Below are 20,652 nucleotides of genomic sequence, written 5' to 3' on the forward strand. Positions count from 1 at the left end.
GAGCAACACCCCGTTATCAGTGCGGGTATCAGTTGTCAGTCGTCATCTGCCGGGGCTGCTCAAAGCAAACATAACGTACGAGCTGCTACAGTAATGGCTCTCGTAAGTTCTCCTCTCGCGCCGCCTCGCCTCGAGAGATGCGCACCGTATACCCCGTGTAATTCAATACCCGTGGTATGTACGTACAAACGTGCGATCGATCTTCCACTCGAAACCGCGACGACAATCCTATTAATATCGCAATTAAACGATCGATACGCGACGAACGACGAATTATAAATATCGCGTAATTGCTCGCAATGTAATCAGGCGTTAAACGCTAACGATACATGTACGATGCCGACGACGTAACGAATGGAAATTTATTTGTTGCTCGTTACACCGAATAATAATTTCTACACTCTCTCGTCGGCTGGGTATACCTACCTACCCATGTATAATGCACGACATACGTGCACGCGGAAGGCTGTCGGAGATTAGCTGTAATAATAAATGAGTAATAAGGAAAAAGAGTATCGATATAACCGGGAGAACGTCAAACGTATAGGTATATACTCATGCCGCGAACGTAATAATTATTGTGACACCTGGATTAGCGTAATCTAATAATTATAGGCTTATTAACGGATTACCTTAGGCCGTTATTTGATCGCGGATAAACATGGTAATAAATATATATATATATCCCACCATTAATCATCGCCGTGTAATCTTAATTTAATTTGTAATTAAGAACATCTTAATTACCTGATGTATTCGCGAGTTCGCAATACATCACACGGGTAGTACATATTCGATGAATTCTTCTCCTCACCCAAATTATCCTTACGCGACTCAGAATTCGGATATGTGTGTAGAAATTATTATGAAACAAAAACGAAAAAAAAAAATCGACAAAAAAGGAAGTCAAACACGAGGGCAGTCACACTAATTATATGCTAATTTAGGGTATAATTTAAAGCTAATGTAAATGTATACGTGTGTAGAATCCCATTAGTCATTTACGCAATCGTATACACACACTGTATATACGTACAGGTTAACACATGTACGTATAATCATGTATATATATACAGGTACATACGCACACATGTGCACACGGAACAATATTTACAATCAATATCTTGGACAAACAGTGGTACCGACCAATTACACTCACCGGGTATTGCGGTCGTAATACGTATACATATATACCTACTTAAATCCCGTTTCTCGTACTTATCGCGCATTGATTTTTTTCAATTCCTTTTTTTCCTTTATCCCGTTTTTTTTTTTTTTTTTACTCCCAAATTTTATGTACGATCGTTACGACTGCACCTTGAGAAATTAAGCAGGTCCCATTGCCTCTACGAATCCTATACTACGTCATAATTTTTATAAAGGAGGTTCCATTTCGATAATTTATATCAATAATTGTCGAATTCAAACAGATCTGCAATTTTCTCCTCTTTTCTCTCGGCAAAACTTGTTTATTTTTCTTCCGAGGTTTCGATATCCACAACTGATCCTGCATCGAAATTTTACACTTGTTAAATATCAGACACCCTGATGTGCAGACGTATGGAATATAGATGCTCGCTAGACGTGCTCGGACGTTAAAATAAACACGCTTTTCAATCCCGAGGAATACCTAATAAGTCCCAAAAAGAAAAAGAAAAAAAAAATGGAAGGAAAAAACTTGGAATAAAAAAAGGAAAGAAGAAGAAAAATTTTCCGCTCGCAGGTCTTCGCGCGGCCCTTGTATATCATGAGATTCGAGATGCGTCGCAGGGTCATGTATAAATATACGCGTCCATCTTACATACGTATGTACGTAGGCGTACGTATGTATATTTTCGAACGGTAGCTGAGGTAAGAGGATCGCGGCGCATCGAATGGTGTGCGTTGGCGGGTGGCAGGGTTCCTTCGGTTGAGCTGGTGATCCATCATCGAATGCCAAGGAGGCAAATACACTCGACTGTACTGCAAAGGTCATCTCGAGTGTTCCGTAGGACCGGAATTCCACGTTGCCGCCCAACGAAAGAACGTGCGTCCGATGAAAAACAAGGCGCAGCTTCTTCGCGCGAGAGTAAAAACCGAGAGGATCCGAAATGAAAAATTTAGAGAGAAAGGCGCAAGAATCGGTGTTCGCGGTCCAACGAAGCTGCTCGTATTGAAAAAATAATAATCAATTATCGAAATCGTAGATATCGTTCGAACGATATTTACGACCGGATGTGGCTTAATGACTCGATAATGTGTGCAATTACTCTAAAGTCACTACGTGTAATTGTATATATACCAGATAATAATTCGACGTGTTCATCGATAGTACATTACACAAAGAGATCATCGCGTTAACACGAGTTCGTAGATAACCATAAAGATAGGACACGATAATAGCTGCTAACAATGCATCGTATCTACGTACACCTATGATATTAATACGCGCAAACATCTCTGGGTGTACAACGCGTACAGCATTCGTCAAAAAAGAACAGATCACGGTCATCGCGTCGCTACATTTCGGAATGATTTCGTAACTCGGCGGCGCGCCGATGTCTCACGAGCCTCGACAAAGTGTCGAATAATTACACCGTTTCGCTCTCATTTTTGTCGCGCCAAGCTCAGCGAACGTGCCTGAAAACCCGTGTACATTAACGTAACGAGTGAATGTGCAACAAAATCTTTTTCATCGCGAAGAAGAAGCTCACGCAACTGTGTACAGGGTGAATCACCGAAGGTGACCGAATGGGCGGAGACCGATCGAAGCCACGCCTATTTTCACGGCCAATCAACGGTGAGAGTCGATTAGTCTCCGCCCATTGGGTCACCTTTGGTGACTCACCCTGTATCCAAATTTAACGATACGTCAAATTTCACTCATTTTCCGACTCGTGCGCGTCGAGTGTGTACGATTTTTATATCGTTAGACCAGATTCCGATCTCCCGTCGATTCCGGTAGTTTTGTCCGATCATCGTCCTGTGCACCAAAGACAAAAAATGATGTCCCTTATTTTGAAATTAAAAGGATTCAAAGGTCATTATTATCCTCGCTATCGTCGTTACACCTGTTTCTCCGGCTCTCCGGGTACCGTACATCGCGGGACAACTGGAGATATGACGCCGTTTGTATTTCCATCTCCATCGTCATCCCGATTCTGATCCCGATTCTGATCCTGATCCTGCCAATACTGACGGTTGGTTAGAGCCGCGACGTCGACGTAGTGAACCGGGAATCCCCGAAGTAGGCGTGGCCATTCGATAGGACGAAGTCACGGGGGCGGAGCGACACCCCGAATTTAATCGGAGTCATGAGCGGTTCGCGTAGCGCAGTCAAAGGGGAGAATCGAAGGGGGAGAGGGGTGGCGGGCGACGGGACACAAGGGGGGAAAGGGAACGTACTTTTGTGATCTGCGACCAGCGCACAAAACCACCACCGACAACGGAGGACGGGCAGCACCACCACCAACGGACAAACCGACGGACCACATTCGACGCTGCACGCATCGTCGGGCGACCCAACGGAGGAGCTCCCCGTGTATATCGATAACGAAAATCAAAAATCCGCCGAATTTCGAAAACGGACTTCGCTCTCGTCATTCTCTCGTGAAGTGAAAAGGACGATGATCGCAATAACGATAATCGCGAGTGCGTCGATCCCCGCTCGATGATTCCGAACGTCTGAATTTCATCGTCGATAGTGAATTTTTTTGTTCATTTTTTTTTTTTCAATCGCTTCGAGGGATTATCGTGATTTTTTTACGAGCGATTAACGTTCCTGTGAATTCTGCGGTAAGGATAAGTGCAGATTATGTAAAGTTTCGTTGCCGAAAAACTCGAGGGAAAAAAAAAAGTCAATGGGATTCAAGGAAGACTTTAAATCGTACGTGTGAGAGTTTTTTTCGTTTTTATTTATTCAGTTGTTCATATGAGTGGTGGTTCGATTGTGCGGGTTGTTAGGTGTACCCATGATAAAAATAAATAGTTGAGGTAACAAATTTTCCAACGAGTGATCTATGCAATTTTGACGACCGGGTGTGCAGTTTGTGAAAATTGATACCGACGAAGAAAAAAAAAAAAAGAAAACAAAACAAAGGGAAAAACGAGAAGAAAATCCGCCAGCGCCATGGCGGCGTCAACAGGTGCGATACACTACGGTTCTCCCATGGTGTCCGCATCCCCAGGTGACACGGACCTCCATCACGCTCACTCGAGGCACACGAACGTTTACAACCTTCAACGTCGTCTTCAAGATCCAGCGGGAACGTCGTCGCCTCTGTCCGAAAACGACGGGAAATCCCCGCAGCACAACAACCAGGAGAACAACTCGCATCACCTTCACGAGCTGAGGGTGAGGTCGCCGAAAGATTTCAAGGAAGAAGCGCATTCCGTCGACGACGAAACGGAGGAGGGTATAGCGTGCGGTACGAACAACGGGGTGCGTTTGTACCGCGATGACCCCAACGTCGCGAAAAGGTTCAAAGAAGATCAACAAAGTGTCGGAAAGAACGGAACGAGGGAGACTACGTCGCCGGGTAACAACAACCCCAATAATCAGCAGCAGAGGAGATCCTTGTTGCAGAATCTGACGAATTCGTCGCCTCGCGACAACGGCTTCTTATCTAGTCAGGCGCACAACACCGCCAGTCACATACAGAGCCATAACAATTCCGCTGGCAAAACCTCCTTCTGCATCGACGCGTTGCTCGGCATGGCCACCGGACAAAATAACCAACAGGATACCGGGACCGTCGAGGAATCCGCGGGGCATCGCGGCCAGAAGAACTTTCGAATCAACGACAGTCCGACGATCGTCCAGCAGAGCCAGAGATCGGAGTCGCCGATTTCGGGTAACCGGGGCCCGGATCACCGCGGCGAGCATCCTCTCCACTCCCTCGTACACCAGAGCGGCGAGTCGGCCCTCAGGCACCAGGCTCTGCAGGTTTTCAGATCCTCGGAGCCCCTCGGCAACGTGGGGAGGTTCGAGCGCGACGGTAACGAAAGATTGCGGGAGACGAACGTTAACACCGAGGACGAGACCAGCGTCGACGTAGATCACGTGGACGTCACCGATCCCAACAATCGTACCGGAAGTGCCAGTCCCCTCAGCAACACCAGCAGGAGTCCCACGTCGAGTCCCCCGATATCCCCCGGTTCGGAGGACCCCGCGACGGGAACGAACGGCCTCGTCAACAACCACCAGAATCAAGCCCCCAACCCTTACGCGAGTCCCGGTGTCGTGAGACAGAGTCAAGGACTCCTCCTGCATCCCGGAGGACCCCTCATACACCCGGGTAGTCTGTACTACCACCCCGCCGGTGCGGGGAGCGCTTTTCATTCGATACACAAAGAGGGTCAACCGGTGGGTCATCCGCAGTCGGGAGGTCCGCACCCTCAGCAACATCACATTCATCCTCTGCAGCTCGAATGGTTGGCCAGGACCGGAATGTTGTACCCCAGACTCCCGGCGGATCTGGTCGGTAAGTTTCGACCACGTCACCTTTCCGTTCGTTGATCTCGATACCAGAAGTGAGTTACAGGTTCCGAACAAAAAATATAATAAGCTATCGTCGCTCGTTGTTTTTATCGCGTTATATCCCGTTCGTCAGCGTAATCTGCGACAGCTTATTCTTGATCTACCGTTTATGACATCGCGCGGTTACATCGACGTTTCTTATCGATTCTATACCGCCGATCATAAATTCATTCAACAACCAACGATAGAATTAAATATATTATTTTCCGAACAATGAGCCGCCGATTGTTCAGCGGAATCGTACGATGTGTGTATCGAGACGCGATACCTAGACGCAATATAAACCGATAAGATCGAATCTACCGGGTATTTGTAGAAAAAATGAATGGAAAAATCGATTACAATTAATAAAGTAGAAAAAAAAAAGAAAGAAAACGAAAAACGATCCGCGGTAAAATTAATTTGTACCAACGACCGCATCGGCGTCATAAATCAATCGGTATCGGCGAATCTACGTGCAGATACGGAGAAATTCTAGTATTCGCGGAGGTCGGTGTCATCGAGAGACCGAGTGAAAAAAGGTATTCTCGAATTCACCGACATTTTTCGCCAGCGAATATCGAACCGCGTCGCGAGTTTATTAAATTTTTATCTCTTCCAGCCGGAACAATAACGGTTATCCCATAGGTTGCGTAGGGTACATAAAAAAAAGTTCATAGAGTGTCCGACCAATATGGTTTAGCTTAACAGTGCATTAGGCATGTCAACACTGTCCTATCTGTGTCGTCGTTCGTTCGTCGAAAGAGCTTGTAAAACGTACGCGTTTACGTCGCGAGTACCGCGACGGGTCCGCACGGTAGCCCGGGTATTATACCTGGGCTACCGCGTACCCTAATGCGACAATCTGTCTTTAAACATCGTCGCACCGCGCACACGACACTTAATATTGTACAACAACGACTAATAGCCGCCGAAGCGGCGCGCTCGCTCTGCTGACACCGGAAAATTTAACCGCACCGCACGGGTACGCGAGTACACCGCAGGTTTATGAAATATGATAAATATAATAACGTTGAAACGCGCATAGGGTACACGACGACGTACGCGCGAAGCGACCGTGTACGTACATGGGAGGAAATTGGAGTAGCATTTTTTTGATCTCTTCTTCTATTTTTTTTTTTTTTTTACGAACCGATTAATTGCTCGGTTTCTGTTCAGAGCTGACTATGCCGATTGGTCGTTGTTGTCGAACGATTCCGGGGTACGTGGTACGTTTTTTATACCGCGAGTGAAAAAAGTGGAGAAAAAAAGAAACCACCACCAGCGAAGAGTCGATGGTAAAAAATAGAGAGGAGAACTTGGCGAAAATTGGTTGCGGAGCGCAACGTAAATTGCAGTAAATACACGGTATCGCTCTATGTATGTGTATGCGCCGATGGAATCTATGCAAATGCCGATGCATCGGAGAGCGAGTGTTATTCGATTTATTTTTTTAGTTTTTTGCAGCGACGAACTTTCCCGGGGTGGATATCCGCAAGTTTGATTAACAATTCGTATCGCCGAATCGCAAATAATCGTCTTCCTCAACATCCGCGGCCTAATTTACACAAAATTATCGAAACCGCGGTGCCGATATTACGACCTATAATGTGCATAAAAATTACGGAGGAAAAGGTTGTTTTAATCGCGATGGGGGGGTGATAAAAAAAAAAATTCAACGGATAAACGAAAGCGAAAGTCGAGAAATTAAGAGAGAAGGTTTGCAGCAAAAGTTATCCTTGGTGTCTTCCCTTTTTTTTTTTTTACTTTTATCACTTTTTCGCCTCGTCCTTTTCCTTTTTTTCGTTCTTCAACGTCGACTAACAAAGGGTGGGGGGGGGGGGGGCCCCGCGGTACGATACTCGGGGGACTTCCGGCGCACACGCCGATGTCGGAGGGGGTAAAAAAAAAGGGGGGAGAGAGAGAGGGAGAGAGAGAGAGAGAGAGAAGGAAGGAAGGAAGAGCCGGAGGACCGTGTCGCGCACAAGGGCGAACGGTAGTCGGGGGATGATTTAATTAGTTAATTGTGCGTCATCCATCCGTCCATTCATCCCTCCCACCCCCGACTCCCGTACCCACCCCCGCGACTCCCGGAGCAGCTTCGCCGCCATAGCGTTTCCATGGTAACCGCGTATTAAATACTCTTTCCCTCTCTCTACTGTATATGTAGCTGTACAATTGTACAGGTGTACACGAATACGAATTTCACCGACGGGATATTTCATCCGGACTTCGGTATTTTACAATAAGATATACCGAATTAATTACGCGAGCGATACGTCGATCGCACGCGGTATACCGCGGGAATAAAAAACGTCGTCGTCGTTCGTTCTCTACATACCTCCTACATACGTATACGTACATAAAATCGCGACTAACATGTACTACTGATCCGTTCCATCTGCGATTTGTTTACCCATGTACTTTGACGGCTACAGGCATACGGATGTGCCGGACGCGGAGATAAAGTTATAATCGCGGCTCACGCGCTACAGTCGGAAACGTTCATTGAATTATACATACGTATACATATATATATATATACCGATACGCACACACGAAGTGCGTGTACGCTACGAAGGTACGACTAGGTACATTAGGTATTAGGTATTAATACGCGGATGTATCTTTTCTCGGCATATGGCGACGACACGTAGCCAAGTGAAGTGGCCTCTGTGTGTACGGCGGACGTAGGTACACACCTATGTGTATGGTACCTCGGTTAAAAAATTCGCTTGTTAATTGGACCAAATACTTCTTATCGGGAAACAATCAAGCTCGACTATAGCCGCGATATCGTCGATTTCCCGCGTTTCCATTTCGTTTGTATACGTGTATATATACATATCTATGCGCGGATACACGAATTACACAGGTATACGAATTAATGAAATAATTTTCCCCTGACGAATAATAAATTATCGCAGATCCGTGCGGTGGTGATGTATATCCGTATACCCGTACATGTACGCATCTATAGCTACGTTATACGCGCACGGGATGTATGTATGTATATAGACGCGGTGGCGTCGGCGTTGATGCTGCTGCGATGTACACATCGGCTAACCAAGATCTGTTTGCCTGCGGCTGGCCAAACTAGCTCGCTAATTCAGAAACACCATTACCGAATTTAATCTACACGGGATTATGTATATGCGACACCTCGCGTGCCCCGAATCCCCGTGCACGCGAAATTCCCTTTCGAATTACACAACGGCGCGTGTTGCGCGCGACCTACTCCGAAAGAGCGCGAATCGCGGGGGCGAAAATTTTCGCGAATTGATATAAAAAAAAATTGGTCCGGCGTTCATCCCCCGGATTTTTTCGAGAGCATGCAGAAGACGTTTGGATAGTTTGGAAAATTATAGACCGTTTTGGGGTGTATGTCGGAGCGAACGGCGAACGTTTTTACGAGACGAGGAAAACGGAATCCCAACGGAGATTTTCGGATCACGTAGAAGCGATTCTGTCGCGACAAATGTACGTGTATAGACGCGGGTGTGTGAGTTTTCTTCCCTCGCAGTTGTATTGCAATATTACGTACGTCGTTGCAGGGAAAGGCGTATACGTATAATGTACGTATAGCGATGTGTACATACCTACAGCTACCGTCGTCATAATCTTTTCATTTTTCTCCTTTCTCTTCTCTGCGCTCGTCCCGCATTATTTTCTTGAAGCGCGCACACGCCTATATACACCGGTGTGTACACACGTATACACACAAACACGCGCGCGTGTATACATATAGACGTTTTCCCAAGGATGTTTACGGCGTGATTTGTGGCGAGTCGAGTTTGGGATTAAATTCGGCCATTCCGGGTAAGGAAAATAGCCAGATAAAACTTGGCTAACTTGTTCGCGAGGGTTCGAGGAGGGAGCTGCGGCGGGGGCGGGGGTGGGGGGGTCGTACGGGGGTTGAAAACGGGGGAGCAGAAGCGAGGCCGGCGCTCCGGAGGCGGCGTAGGGGCGAGGCGGGGGGTGCCAGATTCGTCGGAGGTATACAGGCTACTCCGACGAGGCGCGGGGGTGCGGAATAATTCGGGGGCGGGGCGACGTAGAGAGAATCCCGGGTAGAGAAACGGGGGAGAGACGGGGGGGAAAGCGAGAAGTATATATATAGCATAGGCGGGGCTTCTCGCGCACCCCATACCACCCTCCGCGGTACTCGTAAGGTTCGGCCGGGCGGTTAGGGATACACGGTGATTTAGAAGGGTAATTCCAATTTGCAATTCGCGATCGGATAATTGGTCCCCATTAGAACCCGGGGACTACTTGAAATTCGGTATTTCGTTATCGCCCCTGTTATACCTCGGTATCCACGTAGGTATACGTAAACGCGTTCGTGTGTAAACGTGCGCGCAACGCGACGTCACGAAGTTCGTTTTTGCTGTACCTATATATCTTCGTTTTGTCCGTTCGATTCCACTTTTTTCCATCTTATTTCGCCCCGACGAAAAAAGGGGGGGAGGGGATGAAAAATCTTCGAAACCGCAACGGTCGTCGAAACGCGCGTACAACACATTTGCGTATGTAGGCGAAATTACGAAGCGAGCGCCGAGTAATTAGCTGGAATTAAACGAACCCTCGCCTAACGAGGGTTGCCGAATATTTATGTCCCTGTAAACGAGCGAGTCCCACGCGTGTATGAAAATTATCCCCACGGTCCACGAATCGTCGGAAATCAGCGTCCGATTATTTCGATTTTCACATTCCCGTGGCCCCGAACGAGCCGCAAGATTAATCCGCCTCTACGTCGAAAATTATTGAAATCAGCGTGGAAAATCGCCGTCTCGATTTTCGCGCAAGAAACTCCAAATCTCCGGATCGAATCGCGGTCGGAACTGCCGAACTTGGCGGGCTGAATTTCGTTCAATTCTCGCCTCGTTCGGGGCGACAGAAGGCTTGAGACGGTTCGGAGCACGCGTCGGTCGTACGCACTACGATACGCGACGTATAGGACAGGCGCTAACAAACTACAAATAGACCGTGGCAAAATAAATAATATAAATCCGTAGGGGTGTCCCGAACGACGCGTAGAGACCTGCAACGCGACCTGTACGTGTCGACAAACAGGAATAAAAAAAAGAGAGAGAGAGAGAGAGAGAGAGACGGAAAATTGTACGTCATCCAGGGCAGATCATCCCCTATTGGTATGTCCGTAGCTCGTGCGTAGCACTTTCCGTCGGGGGTCAATTTTACACCAATCGAAGATCGGGATCGATCGGAAATTGCCAATCAGGAGGGGGGCGCCCGGCACGTGCGTGTGCGGCGGTCGGTGTTCGGAAGGGAAAAGTGAAGGGAATCAGAGAGGGAGGAGGGGGACTGGGTGCCGTACCGATAAACGGTGACAGATGTCAGTAAACAAGGAGGGCGGCTTTATCGAGTGGACGATCAGATCCATTCACCGAGGTCGCCTCTTATTCGGGGCCCCATTTACGCCGCGGGGGGCTCGCATCCCTTTTCGGCTATTCGCCTTATTTTTCCCTGCTTCTCCCCCGGGGGTCCTCGACGCCCCGCTCGCGAGGGGTCCCCCCCTCCCCCCCCCTCCACCCCACGGCGGAACCGCCACCTCCACTTTTATCATGATAATTTAATTTATTTGGTCCCCATTAGCCATTTAAAGCCACGCCACCCTTAAATCGTCCCAATCATCACAGCGGTAAACACCGACTATTATCTGTATGTACTTAACGCGTCCTTCACAATGCGAGGGATTCGCTCGGGGAGAATCGTTTTATTATTTATGAGCCGGTTCGCTATGACGGAGCGACCCGAGGCGCACGAAAAATACGCCCGAGTTCTCTACAATTGATTATACGATAATCGAGAGAATCGCGAAATTCAGAAAATTACACCGGTCCAAAAGCGATTTTTCGCTCTCGTTGTCTGCGAAGAGTTTTTTTAAATTTTCAAAAGAAAAAAAAATAAAAACAAAAGAAAAGATCTTCCGCAGTTTCGGTACACGCCAATAAAAACGCACAAAACGCATAGAATCGCAGACTGCGTCTGTCTGCCCGGACCCCTTTGGTTCTAGATTTGAAATTTGCAGTCGGGGTGAAGGGAGGGGGGGAGGGGGTAGCTCGGTGGTGGGATTAGCATTTAGCGTGGTATTTATTGCCTACTGTTGACGTCTCGTGCCGTGGGGTGTAAACGAGGCGACCCCCCACCGAGTCACATATGGCCAGCGTACACACGCGTACATAAATATATACATATATATATATATAAAGATTGTATAAAAGCGGTGCTGCGGAGCAGCGATTTCGCTGCCATTTGCAAACAATTATATTACCCCCCCGTCGATCCACTTATTGTTATCACTGTCGCCGTTATTTGACTCGTCATTTATTCTTCACCTACGTTTTTTTACCTCCGTAGATAAATTTTTTCGCCGACGTAATATATTCGTCATTCTTCCGTCGTCGCTCGCAATTAATATCTATACAGCGACGTACAACGAATAAAATATGAGAATACGAATACTTCTTTTTTCTTTTTTTCACGCCTTTCTTCCCGCACGCAACCGTGGTATACACGTACTACTTATATCTGTATCGATGCGACATATGGGTGTCCCAATTAAATAAATACGAACGTTGACATAATGCCGTAGATAAATACTCGAAAATCTGTTGCCTTCGGTGCAGCAGCAGCAGCAGCAGCAACAGTGCGGAGCAGGCGACAAATAGAAGATTAACACGATGTGCGTTACGTATTATACATACATATAGACACGGGGGACATAAGTAGGCACATGGCGTATACCTGCACGTGACTGTCTTCGAAGCGAACAAGCGTTTAATCATTTAATTCGTCGTCGCACGTACGCAGCTGATAGTGAGGCTGCTGCACTTTTATCTTTTTATCCAAATACACAAGATACATCGGATACGTGTACATTGTAATTTCGATTTGACTATCCGAGGGAAAAAAAATCCTCGTACTTGTATACAATATACGGATATAGGTACGACGCATCCCCGTACGTTATTATATATATTGTGTTATTATTTTGTTCATGTAGCGTAAGATTTTATCTTGCGTAAAGAGTAGCGAGCTCGCAGCGTCGGGGTCCTTTTCGCCAATATCCTTAACGTATATGAATACGACGATTCGATCCCTGAAAATCATAATAATAACAACAACAACGATAATAAGCAAGGCGATATACGGGCTGCGACCCCCCCGTTCGAATTATAACCTGCTATGATTGGTAATTGTGTAATATTGTAAGTGAATCAGTCGGTCCAAAATGTGCACCGACGCGTGTTACAAGCTAAACGTTGGCATGTGTGCAAATACTGACAGTAGGCGCGGAATAGTCAATGCCTCTATATATGTATATATAATGTACATAAGATACGCACATACATACGTATCTCGTACATACATATATATGTGTATATCCTGGAAAGGTACGTACGTACTGTACCATGAAATAAAGGGATCTACGATTTTTATGATTTTCGTCGTTCCGATTCCGGATGAAATCGGAAAAAAGGATCGATTTTTCTAGTCGAAAACCGGACAAAGTTTACCGCAGGTAACGAGGCCCCGGAAAAATTTGGCTAATCGAAGAAAAAAGGAAAATACCCGCTGCGAATGGTAGGAAAAAAACTGAAATCCCGAGCGGTAAAGTGTTAAGATTTCTTCCATAGAAATGAAATGATTAATTTGGAACCACTTTGACCCCGGTCGCAATTGGCGTGTGTCCCCCCCCTTTGCTTTGGTTTTCCTCCCCACGTATACGCGGTGGTTTGCTGCGACCGGGAAAAGTGAATGGCGAGGCTAATTGTTGGGGCGGAAGTCGGACGGGGTTCGCGGCACGTACGGAGTAAGCCGCTGACCCCCGTCTAACTTCGTCGATCCCGACCCCAAATTATCCCACCCTCGTTACCCTCGGGACCCCGCGCACCAGACATAATTGCATTAGCATCCATCCGATACCATTTTTGTACCAACTGTACGACGACGCGCACCTCCGCAAATTTTGAATAAGCGAAAACAAGGAACACTGCACCTGACCTTTGTCTTAACATTGTTACAGGTTGCGCGGCCCAGCACACGTTACTCGGAAAAACCAGACGACCGAGAACTGCTTTCACGTCGCAGCAGTTGCTCGAACTGGAGAAACAATTTCGACAAAATAAATACCTGAGCAGACCGAAGAGATTCGAAGTGGCCACGTCGTTGATGCTCACCGAAACGCAGGTGCGCTTTCGTTACTCAACGATCGTGGAATCATATATCTATGGTGGAATCGTTGCCCGGTTAGAACGGCCTCAAGACATTCGGAAATTATTCATCGCACCCACCCCCACCCCCGTCCCCCCTAAATCTCGCATAGTTCAGGAACTTAAACATAACTCGGAAGCTTACTGACTGACGAATAGCTCGGCAAACAGAGCTGTACATGCCCGTACACATAGTGTTATACATACATATACCTTATACATTAAACGCGCGTATGCGTGAAAGTCTGAATTATTACGGCTCAGCCTCTGATTTGTTTCGATGTTTTACCGATTCTACTGCACGCACATGTTCCACCCCCCCCCCCTACCCCCCTTTACCCCCCTCGCATCGACCACCTACCCCCGACTCCCTCGGAAAATTCCGCGCCGGTAATTGTAACCCACCCCTCCCGGTAGGTAACGCGAAGCTACACGGTGGGTAGGTGTAATAAATGAATTCAACTATTCTTTGTTTATTCGATAGAAGCAAATCCATAGAAATAAAAGAAAAAAAATGAAAATGAAAACGAAAAGAGAATAAAAACGCGACGAAGAATTGATACCTACGGGGGCGATCCGTGGCGCGGGTTGTATGAAATTTGTTACACGACTCCCATGATTTTTATGTCTGTTTTTTTTTTTTTTCTTTTCTTTCGCTCTCTTCTTCGGTTCGGAGTAGATGAGGAGGGCGTTCGTAAGCCGTATATATCGCGTATGGAGGAAAGAAAGAGGGAACCCCCTTGAAATCTGATTCGTATTCACGTGAGCGTGCCGCCAAGAAACGAAGGGGGTGTGGAGAGAAAGAGAGGGCGAGGGGGAAAGGGGATGTAAAATGATAAAGAGAGAGGTGGATCGCCGTAGACGGGGAAAATTCGCGTGCAGGGCGGGTGTATGATATGTTGTCTGAAAGATTTACGTCAAATTTTTCGCCGGAGGGGGAAAAAGCTTGCACCTATATAAAACAACGTATACGTATATAAGTTGCCCGAAGAATGTAAGAGCCTCACGAAATAACGTAAATCGCGATAAAGTCGCGACGCTGGTACGTCGGTGATGTAAATTTGAATTCGTCTCTCTTTGATTCGGCAGGTGAAAATCTGGTTTCAAAATCGTCGCATGAAGTGGAAGAGGAGCAAAAAGGCTCAGCAGGAGGCGCGGGGTGCTAGCGGCGGTAAATCGGAGGACACAGGAAGTACGCGGAGCGTGGACAGGGAGAGCGGAAGTGACGTGAGCATAAGCGCGGCGAGCGCGGGTGAGGAAAATCGGAGGACGTCGCAGGAGAGTAATCAGAGAGGAATCACGGAATTGCACGAGACTCTTTACCGTCCCTACGTCGTATAATCGATCGATCGATCGATAACAAACGAATCAACGATACGTCGATTACTTATTTATATATATAGGTATATATATATTTTCAATATGAATCTTAACGCGGACATTGATTCGATGTAATTAGCACTTCATTAAATATTATCTTTATTATCATTTAACGGAGTGTCAGTGCGGGTGAGCGAACTACGATAATTTTCTATCGGACGATCTTTAAACTTTGGATCTTTTTGCGTGTATGATGTATCGACGTTACCCATGCATATTGTATATTATTGCGTCGTATAATACGTATGTGTATACGTGACGTGTACGTGTGAAATTATTACACTATATATATAATTAATAGATAATTACGTGTATAATTATATTGATTGTAAGATCGTTGTAAATATTAGAAGATAATTCTGTATAAAAAAAAGTAACAGGTATACATACATCATACATATATATAACATGCGTACGATTAAAATAAACGATAAGATATATATATATACTATAATTTCGAAATACATACTGAATATTGAACGTACGATACAGGTACGCGTACCTAATACCCATATACATATATATATATATAAAATACAAAGGAGCCAAAAACATTAATGATAATTCCACGTGTTAGACACATAAGTATAGTAATAACGATAATAATAATAATACCAATAACAATGATAATGATAACGATTGTATATTACGTGAGTGAAAATCAGAAGAAAAGAAGCGAAAAAGGGAAGGAGAAAAATCCATTGAATAATAAAGTGACAAATTTGAGACGAGCGAATATTCTATATTATACATATGTATACAGTATTATATGCCTACCTACACTTAGTGTTATATACGGATATTTTAGTTTCAGTATTAAGATACGATGTTGTATAGCTAGACTATAAATGAACGACAAGATGGCGACGCGACGACGATGCCGCGTTATCGGTATCGTATTTGAAGAAGCGTGAAAAAAGCAAAAAAAAAAAGGAGAAAGGAGAAAGGAAGAAACTTGAATAAATAAATATACACCGATCACGAACAAATATATGGAGAAAACTGATATACAAATGTATAATGATGACATTATACACAAGTTCCTAAAATAAATTATACGAAAAGAATGAATTTCAGTTGTTTGAATCACAGACTCTTTCGCATCGATACACGCATCCTTCCCATGTACCCATATGCCCTCCTCGTCGCAGGTGAAATCGTCGAGAAAATCAGACGTCGGGAGGTAATTAAGACGACGACGCGCGAAATTCATTATCAGAGAAATTCTTCCTCTCCAACGTCCGCCGCGGGCCTTCGAACCCCATAAATTCACGGTCATCATTCTCTTGGCAAATTGAAACGACGCAGTACACACAAGATAAATTCACCGGGTATAATATAATACGCGTAGTGTATATATACGCTCGGGGTACGGGTATAGGTACACCCGCTATAAATATAGTCAAACCGACGACACTGCGAGGTATATATATATACATATATCTAGGTATATATATCCCTATTCCGCGGATTTGGTGCGCTTCGTGAAGCGAAGTCGAAGCTTCTGGCGTTTGTACGAGCGATCAGTATTTATGACATGCTAATCCGCAGTTACGAATTCCGCGACGTCGTAGCCGTAGTCGTAGTCCTCCTCCTCCACCTACGTCGCCTATATTCCACGCAGGTTATATACGTACGTACATCCTGCGGGACGTACGGACGGACGATTCGAACGATAAACGAACGGATGAACGCCCGCTTCGCGCGGAGGGCTCTCGCGAAATCCTCACCGAGTATAACACCTACCCCCTCGCTACGCGAGATTCGCCCTGGATTCCGCGAAGATGCAGATGACGCGAAAAGGACGAAGGAGAAGGAGAAGAGGAGAAGGAGGAGGAGGAGGGAGAGGAAGGAAGGAAAGAGCGAGGAGGAGCGGCGAGCCAGTGAGCCGGAAGTCGAGATTCGCTTCGAAAGCAGGAGGAAAGTTATATTTGATGAATACAGATCAATGTCTCCGAAGTTTGCCCGACCCCGTACCCACCCGTAGGTACGTACCTCGCGGAACGGTTGGCTGAATTTTTTTGCCTCTCTCCTTAGCAGGTACACATACGACTTCACTGCGCCGCTTCGCTCTTCGCCGATTTATCGAATCGTCCCGCTGCCAATTATCTATTCGATTGCACGAGGCGCTTTGATTTCGTGTGAAAATTTGGGGAACATATAAACTACACGAAAGTCGAATCACGTCGTAAGTATACGACGTAAGGTGCGATTAGACGTCGCCAGACTCGAGGAGGGCATATTACGCACCGTGGAGCCCCGGCAGTAAAAATGAGCGAATCTGCAAGAGGATAGAAAATGGGCGAAATTTGGAAAAGCGAAGCTGCTTAGCGGCGGCGGGGGGCGGGGGGGCGGAGCGGCGAATAACGTTAAATCGGCGAACCGAGTGGCGACGAGGGGTAAGAGGAACCGAGAGGAGCTGGCACTCATGTTTATATGCATTGTATTGCTAAAACCCTTTTAACCGAATTACATTTAGCGATTCTAGTGCCGTCGCGAGCGCACCGCATCACCGTCGCGTACCGCGGTACGGGTATTGGGTACATAGGTATGTACGAGTATACGTGTGTGTGCGCGTGTGGGAAGACGGTTACATATCTTTATACGTACGTGTGTGCGGCGGTAGGAATGAGAGGACGGTCGGAACGGAAGGTAGCATCGCAACGGTGTTGGTGATGCTCCGTTTTGCTTCTGCCGGGATGATGGCCGTGCTGCCGGGGGAAAGCAAGTTGGAAGCATCTCTGATTCCCTGGGTAAACAAGTGCTTAGGTGATTCACTGCTTGCTCGATTCTATCGTAGCCCGGGTCGTTTGTTTCGAGAGACGCCTGCCATGCCATACCGTCTCCGTTGTGTGTATGTATACAAACCGAGCACACGCATACCTATACGTGCCATACCCCGATTGCGGTTCAGAAATTTCACCACCTCGTACAACCGGTGCCTCTTCAACGGTATTGTTATCGTTACCGTTGTTATTATTATTGTCGTTATTGGCGTCATCCTCATCGTCATCGTTGTACTTTCGATTCATCTTTAGTACATATAGGTGGAACGTGGAAGCATGTGGAAGTACATGGAACTTTGTTTTTTTCTATTCCGAATTGGGTGGGATTATATCGAAAGACATGGGAAGTGGTCGTCAGCGACTCCTTTCACTCGAATTGTGTTTGTTCGGACTCTAGTTTGTTGGGAATGAAAGGAAACCGCGATAAACGATTCGCATCACTCCTTGGTCAGGATCGGCGCTGTTACGTCAATTTATCTTATTTTGAGATTTTTCAATCCGATCAGATCCGACCAGATCCACTACGATTTGACGTCGAGTATACCACGGGGTCAACCTGTCCAGATCCGTCCACAGCTGATCCGAATGCAATACAGAAAAAGAAGCTTTTCGGAGCACCGCAGAATCTAACAATAAGCTGAAAATGGGAAGATAACATTTTTGCATAGCCGAAGAATATTTTGTGAAATTTTTTGTTCTTCGCGGAGAAGAGCGTACGTTACGATGCCTCGGGATTGGGGTGCGATTTTGGGAAAGGACGTCCCTGCAGCGAGTTGGCTCGCGCGTACCTCGCGGCAGAGGCCGTCATTAGCGCTAACAAGGTTACCCCCGGGCTAGGGCCCCCCGTTTCAAGATATATATATATACATACATATATATATATATATATATATATATATATATATAGGGCTTCCCTAGCCGTCCCTAGAATCCGAGAGAGGGGATAATAAGATCTGCGACAATCAACTCGACGAAGACCGGCGCCGACGACGCAACCCCCGAACCGACTGGCGCGGGCGATGTCCGCCACGTTATACCGCGTCCAAACTCCCTCCGCACTCTCTCCCCCTCTCCCTCTCTCCTCTCTGTCGCTACCTTTTTTTTCTTTCTACTCGTACGTACGAAAATACGTTAAAGGATCGGGAGAGGAGAGATTTTTATTTTGGCAACGCTACCGTTGAAAATAGCTGACGTGATCGAAGAACATTAGAGTTCCTAAAAAGTGTAATCACGCGCGGTACGCTGCGGTGGGAATATCTTCCACCCCCTTTGGCGTTCGATTCCGAAAGAAAAATGATTTTAAATTGTGAAAATGATCGATGATTCTTTTTTTTTTTTTTTCTCTCGCGAATTTGCAGTCGGTTATCACAACTGGGAGCTTTCGAGGTGAAACGGTGTATTGCAGTCGACGTCGAGATGGTGAAGGGTGAAAGAGAGAATCGTATATACTTTTCTAGGAGAAGTTTGCAGCTAGTAAATATCGAGGAAGCCAATAGATCACAACTGTATAAACCTACGTACACAATATATGTGTATATAGCTACGCTGTAACAGCGGCAGCAGACCGGATCAACGCGGAGAAGCTCGGAGCTTTCGTTCCCGAAGGAGAGGCGAGCTGATTGTGTGTAAGTGGTTCGGGGCGCGAGTTGAGTGCGAGAGTAAGAGGACGACGGGGGAGGATGCTGGCATTCGAGCGAAACGGCTGCGGGAGAGAAAGAGAGGGAGAAAAAGGGGGTGGGAGCAGTCGGGGGTCGAAAGGAGCTAACCGCATCCTAATCAACGTAAAATGGCGCCGGGAACAGAGGCTCCTGAGGTCACGCCGCCATTGTTGATCGCCTCTCTCACATCGCCGGATACACGTGTACGTATACCGCGTACACATAGCCGAATGTATATATATGTATATATAAGTTGCAGCTACGACTACCTATGTTACATAACCGTATACATACACATGCCTTCCTTACAGAATTTAACTCATGAACACAACCCCGTGCTGCAGCACCGGAAACCGTTGGCGCTTCCACCATCCACAGAGGAATCATCCGTTATCCGCACGAGGAGAGTCACGTCTGCAAAGTTGAGGGGTGTATCTCTGCCTGTGAAATATACCTATTAGAAAATTTGAAAAATCAAATGCAAATTGGTACCATAATACCGGAGGACCCACGCCTTTTGAATACTGATTTTTATTCGAAGCAATTTGCCGTTTCATTTGGTTGCGAGGGGCTGCGCATTCGGATATACCCAATCATACGGATAAAATTCCGAGCTCGAACAAGAGTCTTCGATTTTATCTTTAGTATTTACTGAATGGAAATTTATTCAATCTCCATCGCCTTATTTCTAGCCGATATACAAAACAAGTTCATCCGCCGGAGACGATTGTTTGGCCCGCACCATACCGAGAATAACAACCTCCGCGCAGTTATCCAAGTTATTCGCGTTGTTTTTTCAGCCCTATTTGTTATTTGTTTTTTTATCATCTCCTCGAAGCGGGGGTGGTGGTTCGAGCTGGCGGATGGAATACCGTCGGGTGCGGGGGTAAGAAAAAGAACGCGAACAGGGCGATTCGTTCGAATCTCAGAAGCGCATAAAAATTCAGTCAAGTGCTTGGTAAACGGTTGATTTCACAAGAAGCGTATCGTATTCTGCGAACGGGCTGCTGATGTTGCCTCGTGAGTCGTAACCAGGAATCGAGATCCCTTTTCCTCATACCCTAGAAATTCTTTGTCTGAACATTTTCTCCAGGATT

The 20,652-nt window shown here is 46.4% G+C and overlaps 1 protein-coding gene across 1 annotated transcript; it reads left to right on the plus strand.

Moving 5' to 3' along the window:
- Window positions 1–2,450: 2,450 nt before the first annotated feature.
- LOC105692479 (homeobox protein Hox-B1a) lies at window positions 2,451–16,182 on the plus strand. The gene is made up of 3 exons (XM_012411705.2): window positions 2,451–5,462; window positions 13,545–13,708; window positions 14,821–16,182. The coding sequence occupies exons 1-3, from the start codon at window positions 4,109–4,111 to the stop codon at window positions 15,070–15,072; spliced, it is 1,770 nt and encodes a 589-aa protein (XP_012267128.2). The 5' UTR covers window positions 2,451–4,108; the 3' UTR covers window positions 15,073–16,182.
- The last annotated feature ends 4,470 nt before the right edge of the window (window positions 16,183–20,652 follow it).

Source organism: Athalia rosae, chromosome 2 (genome assembly GCF_917208135.1).
Source record: "Athalia rosae chromosome 2, iyAthRosa1.1, whole genome shotgun sequence".
NCBI classification, from domain to species: Eukaryota; Metazoa; Arthropoda; class Insecta; order Hymenoptera; family Athaliidae; genus Athalia; species Athalia rosae.